The sequence below is a fragment of the Saimiri boliviensis genome, chromosome 12, assembly GCF_048565385.1.
Source record: "Saimiri boliviensis isolate mSaiBol1 chromosome 12, mSaiBol1.pri, whole genome shotgun sequence".
In the NCBI taxonomy this organism is placed as follows: domain Eukaryota; kingdom Metazoa; phylum Chordata; class Mammalia; order Primates; family Cebidae; genus Saimiri; species Saimiri boliviensis.
In genome coordinates, this window is record NC_133460.1 from 89884336 (window position 1) to 89906778 (window position 22443).

The following is a 22443-nucleotide window of genomic DNA, read 5'->3' on the forward strand; positions in this document are numbered from 1 at the left end:
CAAAGAGCCTGAGAATCAGAGGAAGGAAGGATGAACTCCAACCCAGAAACTGGGGTGGGAGGAGCTTAATTAAGGAGAAAGCTTTTGACACAAGGTACTGTGAAATTCATTGATGCTGGAGTGATCTGGGTAAGGCTGAGCCCCTCCAATAACTTGTCCTATACTAGCCATTCTTTGGAAAGGCTCTTGTGTAGGCACTTGAGGTTCATTCGTGGCTGCACCATGTCGTGGACATTGTCAGGGTTTAGAGACACAAGTTAAAATCCTGGCTCTGCCACTTTGGGGCCCAATACCTGATGCATGTCAGTTAAATTATCGGCAAAGCAGGCTTCTTGGTATTTACTTCATGGGGTCATTGTGTATAAGAGCAGACAGTGCATATTTCATGGTGAGCCTACATCCTGGCTCTCCAACAATGTTGCTTGTGCTGGCAGAGGATAGGAGAGGCATGACACGAGAGCATGATGGGGAAGCTCCAAGAAGTAGCAGTTGGCATTTCACAAATATTCAAGGCTCTCTTCGGGAGGCAGCAGTGTTTTCTGAGAAGCAGATTGACAGATGGCTTAAATCCGTCTGCTGCTGTCTCGAAATTCACTCATGAGACATGCAAATCCCATGTTGGTGAAACTTTGCTGTCGTATCTGGCAGCCCACATGTATCTCCAAGCCTTCCAGAAATCCCATGTTCCAAAGAAGCATCCCTACTTCTCTAGAAAATTAATGATTTTGTTTGCCTTGCCCTTTCAGGATATTTAAAGTATTTTGAACATAGCAATAAAATGATTCTCTGAGCAGTTCTATGCACCTGGCATTCATCCCATGTGAATGAAGATGTTTCTGTTCTATAGCTGTGCCCATCATTTTCTGCCTCTCCTTCTCATATTGTGTATTGCCTGTAGCTCTTCATTCTGTGGATAGGTGAAGCTACATTGGCAAACTTGAGTGCCCCACACGATTATTAGAATGGGAATTTGTGGATCAACAGTGTAATTTTTTAGTGAATAAACTTCTAAAAGCTTGGGTTCCTGGGAACATCCCATAGGGCTAGTATAACAATCTAATCATTGTGTTTGTAGTGCATTTTCTGGTTACATGAAAGCATTGTATTGTCTCATTTACTCACAAGAATCTTGTGAGAGAAAGATAAATGTTATTAGTTCCTTTTGATATAAAAATAGCCCCCAAACTCCAAGGTATAGGTTACAATGCCTAAAATTGCATGTCTAATAAACGGTGGAGCTGAAAATAAAATCACAGATGTTATACTATGAAGGAATAGGATTCCCACCTTTTTCCTTCTCCTCTCTCACCGTTTTGATTTTATTTTCTAAAGTACTGAGATACTATAGAAAAGAAAGAGACTAGTATCTAGTTTGAGAATATTTTAGTTAAATAACTGACCTCATAGTGCCCACCCGTAAAAAGGAATTAGGCTGTTTGACATATCAAGTTGAATGAAAACTTACACAAGTATCGGGCAACTATACAAGCTAGACCTCTTGCAATATCTTCTTTAGCCGCCATCCCTGTCAGTTCCTTTTTTTTTTTTTAAACAAAACTACATTAATCCACAGTCCACAAGGAACAGAACCATTTTTGAGCACAGAAAGGGGGCAATGTTTCGATAGCGAGTTTGAGGATTTCTCTTTAGAGGTTTCGTGGACAGTGCCTCCCTTTTCTTTTCCCTGAAGCTCTGGTGTTCCTGTGAGTAACACTGAAAGTATTAGCTTTTATTACATTATTTGGGAGTCATCAAATGCCCAGATTTTGGACACTAGGATGATAATTCAAGTTTGTATCTATCCTTTTTTTTTTTTTTATTTCTGCCCTTATCTTTGCCATTTTACACACACACATACACAGAAAAGAGAAAGTGCAAAACACTTCCATTTTGAAGGCTCAGGTGAGCATCCCGGGAACTTCCTCCCCTCCTTCTAAATTATGAAAACCAGAACACAAAGACAAAACTTGAAGCCATTAATGCTCAAATCTCTTGGAGATCGCCATCTGTGGTTTCCTCTAGGAATTCATCTTGGCTGAGGGCCAGGAGAATTTCTATCCTCTCTCCATGTTCAACTGGGACCAGGTGGCACACATGGCTCCCCCAACACCTGGAAGCCTCTAGGTTGCATACATAAACTGCCGCCATAGTCAGTCTCCAGAAGGCTTCTAAGATGTCAGACTAGTGTAGGCATTTTTCTCTCCAGTTCTGCTGACTCAGATGATATGCATTGAGTACTTGCTATGTGCCAGCTACAGGTCTAAAGCCCTTTCTATATTGAATTGTATTTGATCCTCATGATAATTTGTCAGTTGATAGGACTAATATCTGCGTTTTCCGCAAGAGAACATTAGGTAGGTTAAATTACTCGTATAAGGTCACCAAACCAGAAAGTGGTTTGAATGGGATTTAAACACAGCTCTGAGATCCTAACTAATGTACTCTCTTACTTAATATGCAATTGGAAACGGATTGAGTACAGACCCTTTATTGTATTTGAAGGAATAGTGTCAGAGGGTCAGACATAATTATTCTTCTAGTCTTGTGTGTGGTCTAGACACAAACTTTTGTCCCATGCTTTCCTGACCCACCACCCTTTCTCTGCAGTACTGTTATTTCCAAGAGGCATTGAAGGGTTCAAGAAGTTGTTTGGGAGGCCTGCTGAAGGTGGCAGTTGCTTTTTCAGTATTTATTGATGAGTGAGTGGACTGACAACCTCAGCATGTATCTTCCTTTCAGCACCTCCCCTACACCCCTATACACTCACACACACCCCCAGAGCAATATTGGCTTCACTGTCAACTGTCTTATAATCCCAGGTCTATTCTTGCTGAAACTATTTGGGGGCTATTATGTTAGGGCACCAATAAAAGATTTTATGTGCAAATCTGTTTCAAAGGAGGCCTAGCCATAGTGTGATGTACATGTTAGGTAATAGACCCACTCTTTCTAGGCAGATAAAACTGCATCAATAATGCAGAGCCTCAAGGACATAAAATGAGCAAACACCAGTTAGACAAACACTAAATTCAAAGTCAAACAGTCTAACAGAGGAGATGACTTGCTGATAGAATGCCATGTTGTTCCAAATGCTGTACCACATTTTTGATTCTGACTCATAGTGTGGTCCCTAGGAAAGCAGTGTTGGAAAATTAGCTCAAGATGGCAGAAGCAACATATTCATCCACACATAAGACTCCATGGCTAGACTGACATTTACAGCAACTTCCTGATGAAAATTGTGACTGTTTATAGACTCCTATTGCCCAATATTTGGAAGTCTGTTTTGTTTTATTTTGTTCTTAAGATAAATATGATCTTTGAAGGAATTATGTAGGTGGAGAGAGAAAAGCCCTAAAACATCAAGATTTATTTTAAATAATATGAACTGAATTAATGGACAAAGGAATTGGAAAAGTCAGTTGTGCATCGTAACATCTTGGCTGTTCCTTCTGTTTCTTTAAAGAGGAAGAAACACTATAGAAGCAGTGTTGGAAGTAACTAAGGTGTGCCCTTAAAGGTGGTCATTTCTCTTGGCTTAGACACATTATTCACATAATATTCAATGCAGCACAATCCTCTAACTGGAAAAACTTCTACATGTCATTTCTTATTAATACAACAGCTCTTGTGTAAGCCGAATGATGGTTCCTGTTCAAAAGTTCCCATAGCAACATGAGGATGCGCTTCTGTGCAACACTGTAGCATTGATTTCTCTGAACTTTGAAACTAATAGGAACTTTCACATAGACAGATCTGCCTTAGCCCTGGATGCATTAGTCTGTTCTTGTATTGTTATACCTGAAACTGGATAATTAATAAGAGATTTAATTAGTTCATGGTTTTGCAGGCTGTATGGGAAGCATGATGCTGGCATCTGCTCAGCTTCTAGGGAGATGCTGTGAAATTTACAATCATGGCAGAAGGTAAAGGGGGAGCAAACACATTATATGACCAGAGGAGAAGCAAGAGAAGAGAGGGGAGGTGCTACACGCTCCAGATATCACAGGAATGTACTCAGTATCGCACGGACAGTACCAAGGGAAATGGTGCTAAACCATTCATGAGAAATCTGCCCCCATGATCTAATCACCTCCCACCAGGACTCACCTCCAACATTTCAGTCTGATATTTGGGTGTGGAGACACATACAAACTATATCAGTGGACATATATTCTGGGAATTGGAAATTAAGTGACATGGGATCTATTCTCTTCTACATAGAGGTTTGGAAGTTTCACATAGCCCGAGGGACTAGCATAAACCTTAAAAGTCAGCTAAACTTGGGTTCAATTTCCAACTCCATCATTTATTCGTTGTGTGTCTTTGAGTATGTTACATAATGTTCCTACACCTGTTTCCCCACCTGAACATAAAATAGAAGGGTAGTATGTACAGAGGAATGCTTGGCATGTAATAAATGCTCAAAAATGTTATTGATATCTTTACCATGTATGGTACTAGTAGTGCTATTAATAATGATAGTAATAATAATTATTGTGGATATTAAATAATATCGTGAAAGTAAAGCACCCAACATAGAACAGATTCTCAAAAATATTCGCTCTGACTCTCTTTTAAGATTACCTGTGTCTACTTATAAATTCAAGAGACAGTGTAAGTTTTCTCCTGTGGCAGAAATAAGCTCAACTTCTAAATCCCCAGAGGTAGCTAGGAAATGACTCAAGGTCCTTTGGTTCTAATTTTTGGGGGCAGATTTCTGTCTTTCTTCCAGGGCAAGCCATCATCCAGAAACAAGGATAAATGAAAAAATAAAGGATCTGTCAGGTTAGGCTTGGTCACAGCAAGAGTGGGAACAAGTCAGAAGAGACAGATGTGTTTAATGGCCAATGCATTTGTCCAAAGGAATCATTTTCACTGGCCAGGAGCCCAATTAAACCTGTAAAATGGAAATCCAGAAAATCAGATTAACGAGCTAGTCATTAGTAAGGAAAAGACCCAGCTAATTCTGTGTTTAGCATGATAGATGGGCCCAGAGCAAATAATTGGATGACATTCATCAAATATAAAATAAAAGGTGTCATTGAAAGGAAAAGTGGTAATAATCTTTGGGATTTACAATGCCAGCAAATTTGCTTGTAAGGAAGAGAAAAGTTCATCAAAACAGATTAATAGTCACTAAACTTTATTTCTTTCTTGTGTGCCAGAGAGCCCCATGATCACAGTGAAGCAGGAAAATGCATCAGCCTGCTTTTACCCTAATGTGAGGACTCTGCCCCTGAGTGGAGTGTGTAAGAGGTTCTATTTGAAAATAAATTCCTTTGACCATCCAGGAACCAGGCAGGAGATGGGAGTTCTTCACTACATCCATGTTTTAGTCAGTACACAGTGGTGGAAACTAAACTCAAAATCTTTCTGCTTAACCAGATTAATTCCAACAATCTGTTATTGTTGACTGACCCCCTGCTGTGTACCTGCTTCAGTGAAGTATCCTGCTCACTCCTGGTTAAGGGTTCAGGTGCAGACTAGAGTTGGAAAATACAGGTTTATAAGGATTTAGGTGTAGGCTGGGGTTAGAAAGCCCAGATTTATATTCTGGCTGTAATAGTGAAAACCTGCATGATGTTGGACAAATTAGTTGCTCTCTCAAAGCTTTGGTTTTCTGATCTGTATGAAATATTCTTTGCATGGTAGTTAATTACTCTTGCTTTATTACCTCACCTCTGCCCTTCTAAGAAGATATTGTTTTAAAAATATAGCACCAGACTAGATGCAGTGGCTCATGCCTGTAATTCCAACACTTTGGGAGACTGAGACAGGAGACTGCTTGAACCCAGGAGTTGCTTTGGTCACTTTGAGACCAGTCTGGGCGATAGAGGGATAACCAGTCTCTACAAAAATAAAAATAAAAAATAAAATTAGCCAGGTATGGTGGTTTGGGCCTGTAGTCCCAGCTACTTGGGAGGCTGAGGTGGGAGGATTGCTTGAGCTGGAGAGGTCAAGGCTGCAGTGAACCATGATTGCACCACTGCACTCTAGCCTGGGTGACAGTGAGACCCTGTCTCACGAAATAAAATAAAATTGAAAATTAAAAAATACGGCACCAGTGTGAAAACAGATTTTCTCGCAATGCAAAGAAACAAAACCACGTACACGCATGCAATTACAGAGATTTTAAAAAGTTTTTCACAGAATATGTTGGAATCAAGATAATCTATTGTGTTGTTGCAGTGAAAAAGAAAGATGGACAGAGGATTCTTCATAGTTGCAGGAGGAGGGGCAGAGGCTTAGAGCCAAACTTTTTGAGGTTCAAATCTGTCTTATCTTGGACAAGGCACTCAAAACCTCATAGCCTCTGTAGGGTTGTTATGAGGATTAAATTAGATAATTTTCATAAAGGCTATGCACAGTTCTGGAGAATGGTAGATGCACTCAATTAATGACCGTCTTATTATTTTTATTGTTATGTATCTACTGGTCATCTGCCAGAAGACCAGCTGTCTCAGTCCCTTTCTGCTTATAAACAATGGAAATGTATTTTTTACAGTTCCTTTTTTTTTTTTTTTTTTTTGAGATGGAGTCTTTTGCCCAGGCTGCAGTGCAGTGGCATGATCTCCACTCAGCACAGCCTCCGCCTCCTGGGTTCAAGCAATTCTCCTGCCTCAGCCTCCCAAGTAGCTAGGACTACAGGCATGTACTGCCACGACAGCTAATTTTTGTATTTTCAGTAGAGATGGGCTTTGACCATGTTGGCCAGGATGGTCTTGGTCTCCTGACCTCGTGATCCACCTGCCTTGGCCTCCCAAAGTGCTGGGATTACAGGGGTGAGCCACCTCACCCAGCCAACAACCTTAAATCTTCAGGCTTACGAATAATTTTCTTTTACTCCATGTCCCACCTTCCAGACCCTGGGGTGAGGTTTGGGTCTCCAAGGCTCTAGAGGACTCTGCACCCATGGTTTTGGCTAGTTGTAACACATGTATTAGCTGTCACAGATTAGAGTTTATGCCTGCGGCTCTCCCAGTCTAGTGTTGTACCTATAGGTCTGGGGTCTGGTGGAGGCTTCCCCTTCACAGCAGCTCCACTAAGCATTGCCCTAGTGGGGACTCTGGGCAGTGGCCCTGCCCTCATGGCTCCACTGGGCATTGCTCTAGTGAAGACTCTGCTACAACCCTACCCTTATGTCTGTCCTTTGCCTGGGCTCCAAGATTCTCTTGGTCATCCTTTGAAATGTAAGTGGAGGTAGTATTGCTTCCACAGCTGTTGTACTCTGTGTGCCTGCAAAGTTACCACTATGTGGATGCTGCCAAAGTTTATTGCATGTGTCTTCCGGAGCAGCAACTTGAACCAAACTTGGGTTTGTTTGAGCCACAGCTGCTCAAGGAATGCTGCACCAAAATGTGGCAATCAGAGGCTTGAAGAGGTACCGTACAGAGAGCCCCAGCGTCCCATGGAAGCCTGGCTTCTCCCTTCAAATGGTTCTCCCCTCAAGGTCCTGGCACTCTGGGCCTGTGATGGGCATGGCAGCCTGGAAGATCTGTGGTATGCCTTCTGGGACATTGTTTCATTTTTTCTAATGAATAACATCTGGCTGCCTTCTATCCATACTAATCTCCTTATCAAATGGTCCCTTGGCCACACCTTGGTGTTCTCTCTCAAACTTGCCTTTTTAAACTTTACATGGCCAGGTTGAAAAATTTCCAAATCCACTATACCATTCTAAGTTCTGTTTCCCTTTCAATTGTAAGCTCTGTCTTTAATTCATGTCTCTCTTCTTGTGTTTTACTGTAAATGAAGCCATGCAGCACCCTCCACACTTTGCTTTGATAGTTATTCCAGATATCCTGGTACATTGCTTACAATTTATGCTTTTGACAAAGCATTAGACACAGGTACAATTAAGCCAAGGGTTTTTTTTTTTTTTTTGCCACTTTATAGCAAGGATGGCCTTTCCTCTAATTTCCAGCACCTTACTCCTCATTTCTATCTAAGACCTCTACAGCATTGCCCTTACCATACATATTTCTACAAGTATTCTGTTCATGACCGGGTCAGTAATTTCTAAGAAGACTTAAGTTCTCTCTACAGCTCCCTCCCTCTTCTTCTGAAGAAGGGCCCTCACAAGAATTGCCCTTAATGCTCTGTTTAATGCAATGCAGGGTTTTTCTTTTTTCTATTATTCACTTCAAAATTGTTCCTACTTAATCAATACCTGGTTCCAAAACCACTTTCGTATCTTTAGATATTTATTATAGCAATACCAATACCAATTCAGTACCAATTTCTGTCCCAGACCATTTCTGTTACTATAACAAAATGATTTAGACTAGATAGTTAGTTTATTTCTCACATCTGTAGAGGCTGGGAAGCCCAAGACCAAGACACCTGCAGGTTTAGTGTTTGTCGAGGGCTTGGTTTTTGTTTCCAAGATGGTGCCTTGAACATTGTGTCCTCACATGGCAGAAGGGATGAAAGAGAAAAAAGAGGGTTAGCTAGTTTTCTCTAATCTCTTCATGATGGCATAGCCCTCATGTTCCAGTTCATGTCCTTAAGGCCCCACCTCTTAATAATGTTGCATTGAGGACTAATTTTCAACATTAATTTTGAGAAGGGACACAAACATTCAAACCATAGAACCAGCATTGCCTAGAAATGAAGTAGGTCACAACCCTGTAATAAGCTATGGAAGAATAATTATAGGAGTGTGTGTGCCATGAGAGTGAATGTTGAAAGTGTTATAGAAATCAAAAGAACAAAGTTCAGTAATTGAGAGATAGGAGAAGTTAGAATGAATTGGTAGCATTCAGCAAACCCTTCCCATGAACTCATAGGATTAATACTGAGGTTTAATGCATCAGTTGGATTTTGACAAGTACAGAGAATGACACAGGACAAAAGAAAATTGGTAGGATCAAGATACTGTAGTACCAGAGATACTTGGAGACCACGGGGCTCTGTGGCCTTCTTGTAGCCCCTTCCTGTTTTGGACCATTCAACAGTGCATTTAAAGTATAATTTCTATCTTCACTATTTACTGAAGCACAAACTTTCCTGGGTTGTGTGCATGTTTGTAAGAAAGTCTGTGCTTGTGCAGGGCTATAATAGACATGAGAGGATGAGTTCTCAAGTCTGTGGGGCTGATCACACTATCAAAAGGACCACTCTATTCTCTTTTGGCAATTGGTGATTTGGAAACCCCAGTGCACCCAGCCTTGCCCTGGACTTCTGATAAGAGGACGAGTGGTGCTGTCATCTTGTTTCCTGTGGAGGCGGCTGGATCTTCCAAGGAGAAGCTCCTTTTAATTGGTGATTTCTTGGCCAGCATTCAGGGATGGGACTTGCCTTTTCAGATGCTGGACTACTTTCTCAAGAACATGCTTGGTGAGGTTCAGAGATGGTTATTTAGCATATGATAGGTGACCAGAGGATATATTTTGGGGGTGTAAAAGCTTTGTCATCAGATATAAGGACTCCTTTGGGGGTGATGAAAATGTTTTAGAACTACATAGAGGATCTGGCTGGATCACACACTGTGAATGTACTAAATGACATTGAATTGTATACTTGAAAATCATTATAAGTATGTAAATTTCACCTCAAATTTAAATAGGAAACCAACATCTTCTCATCATTGTAAACACAGAAGTCAGGAACATATCTACATCTGAGAGAGAGAGGTGGTGGTTGTTGGGGTTCCAAGCAGGTGAGGAGCACAGAGGTCTATGCAAATTGTTGTTAAAAGACTAGTTCTGGGGTGTTCAATGTGTGGTTCTTGGACTAGCAGTATTGGCATTGCCTGGAAATTTATTAGAAAAGAAAATTCTTGATCTTCAACCCAGATCTATTGAATCAGAGACTGCAGATCAGGCGTCCCCAAACTTTTTACACAGGGGGCTAGTTCACTGTCCCTCAGACTGTTGGAGGGCCGCCACATACTGTGCTCCTCTCACTGACCACCAATGAAAGAGGTGCCCCTTCCTGAAGTGCGGCGGGAGGCCGGATAAATGGCCTCAGGGGGCCGCATGCAGCCCACGGTCCATAGTTTGGGGATGCCTGCTGCAGATGGGCCCCAGTAGTCTAAGTTTTAACAAGCTTTCCAGGGGATTCTGATGCATGCTGAAGTTTAAAATCTATTGATCTAGATTCTGGGTTGGCAGGTATGTTTAGATGTGTTGGTTTTCTAATTAAATGTAAAACCAAATTTAACAAGTAAATACAGTCATGTGAGGACTAATGATGACTGTATGTTCAGATCTAAGCATGATATTTTATGCACTTGAGACTTACTTGGAAAAGGAAAAAGACTTCCTAGCAACCTATTGATCTTAATATGGCAATACCCACCTCTAAACCAACACAGAACAATATAGATTTAGAACAGATGTCATATCAAAATAAAAAAGTTTTAAAGTTCTGAAATACAAGGGAAGAATGATGGCAATTAAAAATGGATGTTTCTTCCTGAACATTAGGGAGAAAACCAATCTCTCTTCTTGGTTCACAGCATAAGCCTTTGCACCAAGTTTTTTCCAACTTTCTGCCTTCATGCTGACTCTGACATCTGCTCTACCTGGCAGCATGTGGTGCATGCTTTGTGGGCTTCCGATCTGTGCAGAGCAAGGGGTAGCTGTGGGAGATGTTATCTCCCCAAGTGAGGAAAGATGGGTGGCTTCAGTAGAGATGTTACAGCTCTTCTGCTCCCAGCAGGCCCTGTGGATGGCTGCCAGATTTGGATCAGACTGGGAGGACTGGCCTGTCTCCAGTTTGTGCTTGGACCTTAGTGAGAATGGAGCATGTGCCTGGAGTAATTGCCTTGTCAGCGCAGCAGCCTGGTTGCTATTGTTGTCCTGCTATTTTCTCTGAACAAGCCATGTTATCTTCTCCTGTGAATATTAATTTCCCCTGAGTTAGGATAATTGAACTGAGAGTAGCCATCTGCAGAGCTGTGCCATGTTGGCAGGGCTTTTCAGCAGGTCCTAGCCAGAGGACCATTTCTTGGAGTGGTTTCCACTTTGCCCCCACTAAGAACCTATCCTTTCACAAGTGAGGTTACAGGGCTTGTCCCTCAACCTTCTAGCTGGGGATAACAGAGTTGGGACTCAAACCCAGGATTTCTGAATTTCAAATTTGGAGTTCTTCCTCTAGCTTTTGATGTTTTTAAGTATCTTGTACATGGAAAGAGTAAACAAATATCTGCTCAATGCATGGAATGGTGCTTAGATCAGAAGTGAGATTACATTTCAAGCTAATGAGAGCTTTGAACAATATTAATTATTCATATCAGGAAAAAGTACATTTGACAATTGTGTTATGGTTGCAATGAGTTAATAAACAATTCAAAAAGACAAAATAAATAGATCACGAATATTGCCCACATTGATAGCTTCTCTGTTTTTAGTTGAAAATGCTTACTTGGTATGTACAATGTGCAGACCAAATAGAGTTAGTCCCTGTTCTGAAGAAGAATGTCTGCCAGTGGGAAAGATTGTTGTAATTGCCCACCTGTGGTCTAAGCACTAGGCAATGGGAGCAACTCAGAGTGCTATGGGGTTAGAGACCCAAAGCCAGCAAGGAATATTCTCTAAAAGGTAATTTCAAACCGACTGTGGTTGTTGATAGAAGAGCTCATACTTTCCAAGTTGTGCATGATCTGTGGCCCCATCTGATCTCTTTGTGTTTCCCCCACAATCTAGGTAACAACTGGTGGAAGAGCCAGCTACTACGTGTCTTATCGAAGAGAGACCTTTGCTCAGATAAAGCTGCCTAAGTACTCATTGCCAAAGGTACTGCATGCACCACCAGTGGTCCTGGGTCCCTCCAGGCAAACGGAGGGTTGGAGAGCCTGCCTTGTTGGGTTAGTGGGAGGTTTGATCTGTTTGGAAGGCTGTTGGCGTTTAGACTGACTCACCACCTAGCGGCTTGGCCTCCCCTAATGGTGCACAGCCTGGATTCTGTATTCCTGTCTCAGCTGGGTACCAGCCAAGAGCTTTGATTTCCTGCGAATCAAAGGTCTGGTATAACCTTGGGTCATTTCCCAGGGCCAGTAATGAAAGGAACACTAGCTTTGGAATCTCCTCTGAGGGGCTCTCTCTTTTGAAAAGGGCTTTGTCACCAAATAGAAGGCCAGACTCAGGAAGGAGAACAGATCCTATATTTAAAAGTGCACAGATAAATCTGGTGGTTTTCTGGCTTCTCTCTGCATATTAAGGCTAAATAGAAATGTGCTGCCTATGTTTCTACTCTCCCCTGCCACTGTGAGTAATTAAAAAGGGGTAAGTTAATAGAATGTAAATAACAAATGTTGACATTTTAACTCTTCTATTGAAAAATCATAAAACTTACTTTGGGGACCCCATTCCTTGTGAACATTGGCTTCTGGAGAGAGATGGACCTTAGAATCTCAGTGTGAAAATGTACAAGTTATGAATGCATCACTTAATGAGGCTACAAAGAAGTAAAATCTCAGGATGGACACATCAAGTGTAATGTTGCAAAGACTTGGGTCTCTAAGCTAGTGCTAAGGAACGTTATGAAAGGCTAAATGATTACAAAGGTAGAGAAATTGTGGCATGAGAAAGTGGATAATTTCCTACCCTCAGTTGTTATTTATTCATTAATTTATGCATGTATGTATTCATTCATTTAGTCTTTTAAACATCTATTCAACTATTCTTTCTCCATTTTTTTACTCTGTGAGCTAAACTCTGTAAATAGAGGAGTGAATAAGACACAAATGGTCCCCGCCTTCATGGATCTCATATTCTGGTAAAAAAGACACTAAATAAGCAATGGTAGGTATGAAAGTGTTATAGAAATTCAAAGACCATCTTGGCATAAAATATGGTTTCTGTTGACTATGGGTACAGAGGGCAGTTTCCCAGTAAAAGTGATGTTAAAGCTGATATAAGAAAAGTAAAGGAGTTAATTCTGCAAACAAAGATGGGGAGAAGCTGATAGAAAATATATCATAGCCAGATTTTAAGAGACAGCACAGTTCATTCAACAAACTAAAAAGCCATATTGAGAGACTAGGTTGCAGAAAGACCGATAAGGTCAGTAGAGACCATCTTAAGTAGCTTCACAGGCCATGGAAACCAATTTCTCATTTTTTATACCCTCTCTCTGATTAGCTTTATGGGACCATTGTGTAGTATTGTGTTTTCAGGATGTATCCATCAGATATTCTAAATCCAAACAGGAAAGAGGTATTCCAGCTTGGAGAAGATTAGAAAGGGGACATTCATAGTTACACTCTTTCTAAAGGAGAATGCCCCGTTGCAGTAACCTAAAGGTCTCCAAGTTTCTAAGCCTAGAAAATGAGTTTAGGGAACTTTCCAAGCCATCTCCCTGAGGTAGAGCTTATTTTGTCTCTCTGTGTTGCGTATTTTATGTATTTTTAACTTTCGAAGGAAAACAAACCATTCACTCTCCTGGACAGTGTGGCTGCAGGTGGGGACAAATGAGGCCCTGAATTGATCACAGCCACAGAACACTCCATTAATGATTAGCAACCCCGAGGCAATTTTGTGGTAGAGTGCCATCCACTCAGCCCCTTTTATAGAGCCTCATCCAGAGCAGCTTCTCATTAATATGAAGGCTGCTGTGAAAATAGCTGGATGGTTATTGATCTCCTTTATTAGCCAATGCTGGCCCAGTTTTCATAGTCAAAGCTGAAGAGGTGAGGACAGAGAGAGTGGAGGAATATTGGTTCTTTTCATTGTTTGAAAATGGAAATGGCTTTTAAGCAAGTTGTTGCTGTTCCACGCAGTATCGTTGATGCTTTTAGGTGACTTGCTTAGAAACAAAGGCATGGAAAAGCTCCCTGTCATCATTGCCCTTGCACCTCTGCTCCCAGTATACATGTTCAGAGTATGCTGTCCTGGGGCACTCCACGGCTTTGGAGTGTTTGGCAGAGAATGAAATGAGCGCCATTAATAATGAGCAGCATTGTTGGGAGCCCCAGCCTTGTGCTGAGCCCTTTATTCCTCAGTCCCTGGGCATCAGGTTGGTGCTCTCAGTCCAGGAGGCATGAAAAGCATGCAGCAGCAGAGGGCCTGGTGGGGCAGGTGACAGGGAGCAGGTAACCCAGAGAAAAGACAGGTGAACTTATGAGCAGAAACCCTGAGCTTTTATTCCAGCTCTGCCACTTACTTACCCGTGAGCCCAAGTCTCCATGTCTGTGAAATGGAGATAATATTATTGGACAGAGTTGAGAGGATTTAATGAATAGCTCATGTTGGTGAAGTGTAAAGTGCTCGACAAATCTAAGGAACAGTTTTGGTCTGGGAGGAAATAATACTGAGGCTCTTAACCTTCCCTGATCCGTGTCCATAATGGGGGGTCATATCCCAGCCTTTTGTTAACGGTGGTTAACATGTGTCACCGTGGTTTGTTGTACATAGTATTTTACTACCCAGGTATTAAGTTCAGTATTTAAGTTATCTTTTCTGCTGTTTTCCCTCCTCTCACCCTCCTTCCTCACCTTGGAGTAAATATTGCCTTAAACGCTCACTTTACCACTCTGAGCCTGATATACCCTCTTTTGTCTCAGATTCTGGACTTATTCTTAACTTACTACTCTAATAAATTGTTTCTGCAAGAGAAAAGATTTTTGTTTCTTTCTGTAAGGATTCAGGTTGAAAGTGATCTTTGCCTGAGACCTGTGCTTCTGGAAAACAACCATGGTTAAGAAACTCTCCACCCTTTGTGTTTGGGAAATGGCTGATTGCACACCCTGTTTCTCCATATGACTTGATAAGACTCAGATGTCTGCCTTGTTTACCTATAATGAGACCAGATTCCCATGCTTTGTCTCATAAATGATTTGCTAAAATGTTGTCCTACTGATCAATATGGACAAAATGCCTGGTATTTGACTTGCTCGACTTCAAACCAGCTTTTCTCCTTCCCCAAGCCCCTGAACATTGACCAACTCTTAAGCTTCTATAAGCAAAGGGTGCTGAAGCAAGCATGGCAATGAGAAACAACCCCCCTTAACAGGCCTTCTGAGAATCTCCTGACCCCAAAGAAAATAATTTCCTGTTCAATTGCTCAGTCATGCCACCTGCTCATCCTACTTTTCACACCCAGTTCTTTCTAGTCTTATTTTACTTTTCCCCATGAAAGTAATTCTTCTGTGCCTTCACTCCAAGGTGCTTGCAGATATTGCAAGTCTTTTCAAATAAAATCTCTTCTTACCTAAGTCTGGGTTCATTTTTTATCTGACAGTAGAATATGGTTAATTCCATTTTGAATAACAGAAGAGAGGAAAGGGAAATATGTCTTAGAAAATTCATTATAATGATAATGACAATGATATTAACCTTTTGTTTCCTTAGTTTTTACATTTCCCCAAATGCTAATTTATCCTTCACTGCTGTGTCACGGCCACACTTGTTAAAGAGTTATCTATAATTCTAATCTCTTTTCTCTCTTCCTATTCACTCTTCAACCTTCTGCTACATATTCTCTGCCTTTAGATCCATCTATGTCACTAAAAATCACCAGTTATTGCTGCAGTAGCCAACTGCATTTGAAATCCAGTAGATGCCTACATCTTTATTGTTTTTCACCATTCTGAAACATTTCACATGGACAAAAGTAATCCATACTTGATACTCTTCCCTTTGGTAATATTTTTTAAATGATTTTTTTTTTCTGGATCCCCTTCTTAACCACTCTTTAAAGGTTGGTGTTCCCGAGTTCTTCCTGTTTCTGCATGATTCCTGGGTGACTTCATCCCTCACCAATTTTTCAATATTGGTGATTCTTATGTCTACAACCACAGCCCATTTCTCTCCAGTGAGCTCTACACAACGTATCCGACTGCCTATTTGATGTAGACCCTCTTAAAGATCCCATTTAACAAGTCTGAAATGAAGCTTCTAGCCTCCACCTTATAGTCCTCATATCCCGTCTCTCTCCTATGCTTACTTGTATACTCTATTTATTCAGTAGTCTTGTTGGATGTCTACCATGTGCCAGATACTCTGGTGAGTATCAGAGACAAAATGATACATCGCAAGATATGGTGTGTGCTCTTTGGGATCTTATAATCTAATGAGAGAGACAGACATCAAACAAAACATTCCATAAGAGACTATTTAATTATACTTGTATTGAGTGCTATAAAGGAAAAGCAGAGTTTTATAAGTCACATATCTGAGGTACTAGGTATTTGTCCTACTCCCTTCTCCCCCTGTAGATTTTAACTCCTTACTGTCTCACCAGTCTGTCTCCTAGGGACCTCTTAGAGAACTGGCTTTCTTGGTTAAGGCCCTCATGAGTTATTATCTGGACTGTTGCCATGACCTGTTAAGCCTTTCTCCCTGGCTCTGGCATTGCCCCTCTTAAGTCCCATCTTCACAATGCTTCCACAATTACTTGGCTCATGCAAGGATCCCTGTCCTCTCTAACCAAATCTCTGTATCAACCAATTCTAATCATGCCTTTCTCTTGCTTACAATCTTGTGATAATTTCGTGCTATTCTTTGGGTAAAAGTTAGATATGCCATCATACCCCTTATGATGTAGCCCCTCTCTGCCTCACCTCCTTCAGAGAAAAACTGCTCTTAAGCTCTACAGATTCCCATACATTTCCTTGACTGTGCCATCCTCATTGTCACCTGTAAGTGTTTGTATGCCAGTCACCAGTTTTAGCACCTCCATCATAGCACATAGTCACTTCAGTCAAATTTGATAAAGGCCACTAGAGTATGTGATGTCTCCACCATCAGAAGCCATCTTCTTTAGCAGGGGTTTTGCTTCTTTTTCCTCTCTGTATTTCCGTTATCTGACACATGGCCAATGCTTAATAACATGGATATTTATTACAATGAATAAAATTACATTAGGTCCAGATTATAAAGTGCCTCAATAACAGTGAAGTGTTTTCACCATTGTTCACCTAGGAAGTCACAGGTTTTCATTTTCAAAAGCAACCATAACTCTCCCAAATTATTGTCTTGGCAGGACAGACAGGGAATGCTATTTATAATTGCTTTCCAAATATAAATATGTATGTGATTATGTCTGATGCTTTTCAAATTCCAAGTTTAGTAAAGTCCCAGCCTAAATTTACTCTTATTGCATTTTCCTTCCTTGGAGTTCTCTATCACCAATTTTTTTCCTGTATATTCTTAGGATCAACAAGTAAGGCAATGACACATGCTTTGGAGCTAGATTGAGGTAACTCAGTTCAAGAAATAAGCTTAATTATTGTTCGGGTCTCTATTGGATTAATTTTAACTATGCTTTTCTTTGTTCTTGAAGACTGAATGTTCTAGTTACTATTGATTGACCCCATTCAACCATAAAGACCTATTTAGACAGAGGTTATATATTTCTGAGTATTTCAGAGTAAGTGATTACCTGGACTTATATGCACCAGAATCATCTGGAGGGCTTGTTCAGATGGTAGAATCTAAGGGTCTACGCCAGATACACTGAATTACAATCTCAGGCAGTGATCAGGGTTAGAGGCAGCCAGGTTTGCTGTATGTGCATTTTAGGTTAATGTTCTTGGCACAAGTCCACATGCTATTGAGATTGCTAGGTCATTCTGATGCACACCAAATTATATCCCCACTGATACAGTGTTTCAAAGTTAGCTTCTTGATTAAGATTAGGTTTAAATTAAGATTAAGTTGTAGGTTTATATCTTAGTAATGTCATTTGTTAGCTTTGGCAAATTAAGGTATTCTCAAACAGATATCTCAGAATTCTGGATACGAGAGAGCAGCCTTACTCCAGGTGACATAGCCCCAGGACAGCATTAACCTAATATGCACTCACAGTGAACCTGGCTGCCTCCAATTCTGACCATGTCCTGGTATTTTAAGTTGTTCTTTTCCCATTTCTTTTACATTAGCTTAGTCTAAAATAACTTAGCTCATTCATTTTTATGACCGAAACATCTGGGAAAAACCAGGCATTTCTATTGCATTTTTAACAGGGTAAGTGAATTTAATTCGTATTTCCTGCAGCTGCGATTTCCCCTCCTACTGGGTTCTTGGGCATTCATTCCACACCAACACAACACGATTTCATCACATGGTTTTTAAGAGTAAGCTTTCTTTCCATTTTCAAGCAGCTCAGCAGGAACCTGTAATTCTACAAGGTGTGTTAGCACAAATGAGCAAGTGAGGTCTTAGTCAAGGTGACCTAGAGAGTTCAAGGCCAGAGGCTGAGATTTGACAAAGAATCTTCAATAAAAAGATCCAGAACTTGCTTTTCTACTTCTCTCACCTCCAGGTTGTCCAAATCAAATGGGTTTACTCATTTATAAATCATCTTGGAGGGGCTCTGTGTGGTGCTGACATTACAGACATTGCTGTTTCTTTTTACTTGAAACGGTTTCTAGGAAAGGTTGGTCAAACACAGTAAAGGCTAGACCCTGCCCGATTATTAAGTTACTGTCAGCTCCAGTCACCCATTGGCCTTTTACCAATGCTTTCCATCCCAACAACAAGGTTGCCTTTCTTTCTGCTATCTCTTTGGCTTATACATCGTATGTTTTGCATTTTTTAACTACTTCCATTTCTGGCAAATGATTATCCATGTCAACATGTCCTCCTGACTATGTACGTTCTCTAGATATGGGCTGAAGTTTGCGATAATCTTTGTATGGTGCCTACCTACATAGGCAAACTGGCTTTTATAAATTATTTTAATTGTAAACTACTAGATTTGATTTTAGAAATGATCCAAACAGAGTAAAACCCTGTCTCTAAAATGTTTTTCATTAAAAAATGATGATCCAGTCCAGGACTAAAACTAAAGTGATGTCAGGAACCAGGAAGTTAACATCAGTGTATAAGTGGCAGACCATAAGAACATATGGATATAGAGGGCTGAGATCCTAACTCAGGGTCCTGACTCCACCTGAAAGACCAGAGACTCTGGTTTTCAGTACAGAATTTGGCCAATTAAACATTTGTGATCCATATTTACTTCATGAATCATGAGTTTGAAATCCCTAATCTAGAGGTTATATATCCAAATGACCGGAAACTATTCATTAGGTTGGAGTCAGACCACAGAGTTTCAAAAACTGGTTCTACCATGAATAGATTGGTAAACTTCTGTGCACCTTAGTTTGCTCTTCAGTAAAATGGAAATAATCATACCAACCCCCTCACAAAATGACTTTCATTTTGAATTGAAAAAATACATTTAGATGGCTTAGAATAGTACCCAAATGGATTTTTTTTCTTGGTAGCTGAACCTCTTCACTAGGCGAGAAAACTGAAGTTCAGAGAGACTGACACATTCAGCATCATGCAGCTTACTTATAGCAATGCTTATATTTTGACCCAGAACATTAAGTTCCAGGTTGAGTATCCTTTTCTCCATATAGTGATCTTCAATATAATTTTATTGGTAGCAGAACATCCCTTACCTTTTACTTCTAAAATATTACACAGAACTCCAGTGTTTACAACAGATACAGTTGGTTCTGCTCTGAATGAAACAGGATTACAAGTCTAGAGCCCCACTCATTGGTTATACCTCCATGCCACATTTCTTGCAATCCTCATGACTCCAAAGATTCTAAAGTAAAGTGTGTAAACCACCATACTACGGAATTTAAAAACATAAATGAATATCTGATAACAAGACGGGCTCTGTCTTCATTGCATGCATGAGCTTCCTTTAGGAAGGCTGTCTGTCTCTGTTGGCACTCTTAGATTTTAGGTATAAAAATAAAAAATGAAAGTAGATGAATCCTTGGAAGCCATGGAAAATGATATCAACTAAAGCCCCTTACACCCATTTTGCTGTCACTTTGCAAGGAACAAAAATCATGAAGCTCATAATTTATAGCCTTGGTTCAACATGGAATTGTTTAACATTGCCTATAACTCAAGCTTTTTCTCAGCAATTTCGTAAGTCATAGTAATTACTTGGCATCCCAGTGGGCAGAGACATATGGAGATCTGCTGCCTTACAAGCCTTCCATCTTCTTTCAGGACATGCACATCATCAGTACAGATGAGAACCAAGTGTTTGCAGCGGTCCAGGAATGGAACCAGAATGACACGTACAACCTCTACATCTCAGACACACGTGGGATTTACTTCACTCTGGCCATGGAGAACATCAAGAGCAGCAGAGGTCTAATGGGGAACATCATCATAGAACTGTATGAGGTATGTAGCCAACATCGCCCTTCCCTCGGATCTACCTGTCTTTTTCATGAGTTTTAATGGTATGAACACCAGCACTGGAGTTCTTGGTTCGGATTCCAGCTCTACCACTTAGCAACCGTGTGACTTTGGGCAAGGGACTTAACTTCTATATGCCTCAATTCTAGTAAAATGGAGATAAAATATTTGCTTAAGGAGATTGTTGTGGGATAAGAGATGATGGATGTGATGCATCTAGTGTGGTGGCCAACTCAATAAAGTTAGTATTCTTGTGTGTATAAACAATGAATTACCAGACAGAAATTAAGGTACTTGGCTTGCATGATTTTTTAAATAGCTTTGTAAATGCGATATTGCTTGGGTGGACCCTGAATGGAGGGAATAGTGCTATTTATGTGCCTCAAATTATTTGGAAAGTCCTGTTTTATGAACAAATATTATAGGAAAATAAAAGTGAATATCAGTAGTGGGAATGAAGTTTTTCTAAGATGCCACCAGATGCCAACATCTGTGCAGGATAAAAAATTGGCCTTGACATGAGTGTGTCATGTATATTGAGCTTGTTAAAAAATGTGATCACTGGCCGGGCGCGATGGCTCATGCCTGTAATCCCAGCACTTTGGGAGGCCGAGGCGGGTGGATCACGAGGTCAAGAGATCAAGACCATCCTGGTCAACATGGTGAAACCCCGTCTCTACTAAAAATAGAAAAAATTAGCTGGGCATGGTGGTGCGTGCCTGTAATCCCAGCTACTGAGGAGGCCGAGGCAGGAGAATTGCCTGAACCCAGGAGGCGGAGGTTGCGGTGAGCCGAGATCCCGCCATTGCACTCCAGCCTGGGTAACAAGTGCGAAACTCTGTCTCAAAAAAAAAAAAAATGTGATCACTAAAGAATAATTTACTTAGGAAACCAAGTGACTCCATGTAGCAATTAGAGAGACAGAGAGATAGAGAGAGAGAGAGAACTGCTTTCAGTGACCTAAAAGATGTGGTGCCTTTTATAGTGACAGTATGTGACCTTTGACAGCCCTGGTCCCAGTAAAGGAACTTGACTGACCAACTGGATATGAAGGATTGAGTTGAGCAATGAAGGTGTATATCATTATCCAATATTCACCAGTAACCATTGGCCACACCCATACAGACTGTGATGTTTGAGATCATTCACAGAAAGAGATACATTGTCTATTCTGGGTGGTGGCCTCAGAGCTGGGTGAGCTGTTCCCTTGTGGGTTTTCCTATTGAAGAGTAAGAGTGGCTTTCAGAACACAAGGCTAAGTGCATGGGCTTCTGCTTTACAATGGTGGTTTCTGAGCAGTGCCTGTCCAAGTCTCAGCAGCAGCCCTAAATTGGCATCTAAGTTGGCTACTCAGTTACTGAGTGATACGGTTCGATTCTGTGTCCCTACCCACATCCCATCTCGAATTGTGGTCCCCATGTGTTGAGGGAGGGACCTGGTGGGAGGTGATTTGATCATAGGGGTGGTTTTCACATGCTGTTCTCATGATAGTGAGTGAGTTCTCACAAGAGCCAATGGTTTTAACGTGTGGAACTTCCTTGCTCCCTCTCTCTCTCCTGCCACTATATAAGACATATCTTGCTTCCCCTTTGCCTTCCACCATGATTATAAGTTTTCTGAGGCTTTCCAAGCCATGTGGAACTGTGAGTCAATTAAACCTCTTTTCTTCATGAATTACCCAGTCTCAGGTGGTATCTTTATAGCAATATGAGAATGGACTAAAACACTAAGAGTGGTAGAAATATTTAAGATTGTACCTGTTCTGTTAGGTAGAGAGATGACAACATAAAGGCATTGGGCAAATCAATAAACAAAGAGTGAATGTCATTGGGTAGAAAACAAAATCAGTAGAAATACGCTGATTTCCTAGAGAGTAACTGATAAGGGCTGAAATAATTCCCTTAAACAACAAGGACCCAGTTTGGGAAATGTTCCAGATTTTTTCATAAAGATGTAGAGACTAGTAGAGATGACTAAGGGGAGTAAATACCTTTGGGAAGCCTACATTTCTGTGCCTCTAATCATACCAGGAGGCAGAAATACACCTTTGTTATTGGACAATAAGTCACATCTTGTGGGAGAGTTTGGATTAATGTTCCCAGGACGGAGGCCATTCCAAGTTCCTGTTTGTACAAGTAAAGCCATAGAGATAAGACTGTTATTCATGTCCCTGTGATCAGACCCAAATAGGGAGGGTGGGCATTACTGCAGATCACCTTGCAGTCAAGAAATTCTGGTGTCACTGATCCTGGGTGAGTTTGCCACTATGCTGCTCTTTTTCTAAGAAGGGGTGCCTGAAACTCCTTGGTCATTTACA

General features: G+C 40.9%; 1 protein-coding gene across 1 annotated transcript in view; it reads left to right on the plus strand.

Annotated features, from left to right (window-relative positions):
* Positions 1-22443, plus strand: part of SORCS3 (sortilin related VPS10 domain containing receptor 3) — a 616572-nt gene that overhangs the window by 477771 nt on the left and 116358 nt on the right. Inside the window, exons 8-9 of the mRNA XM_003922497.3 lie at positions 11655-11744; positions 19932-20111. Coding sequence (XP_003922546.2) covers positions 11655-11744; positions 19932-20111 — 270 coding nt within the window. The remainder of the gene's footprint in view (positions 1-11654; positions 11745-19931; positions 20112-22443) is intronic.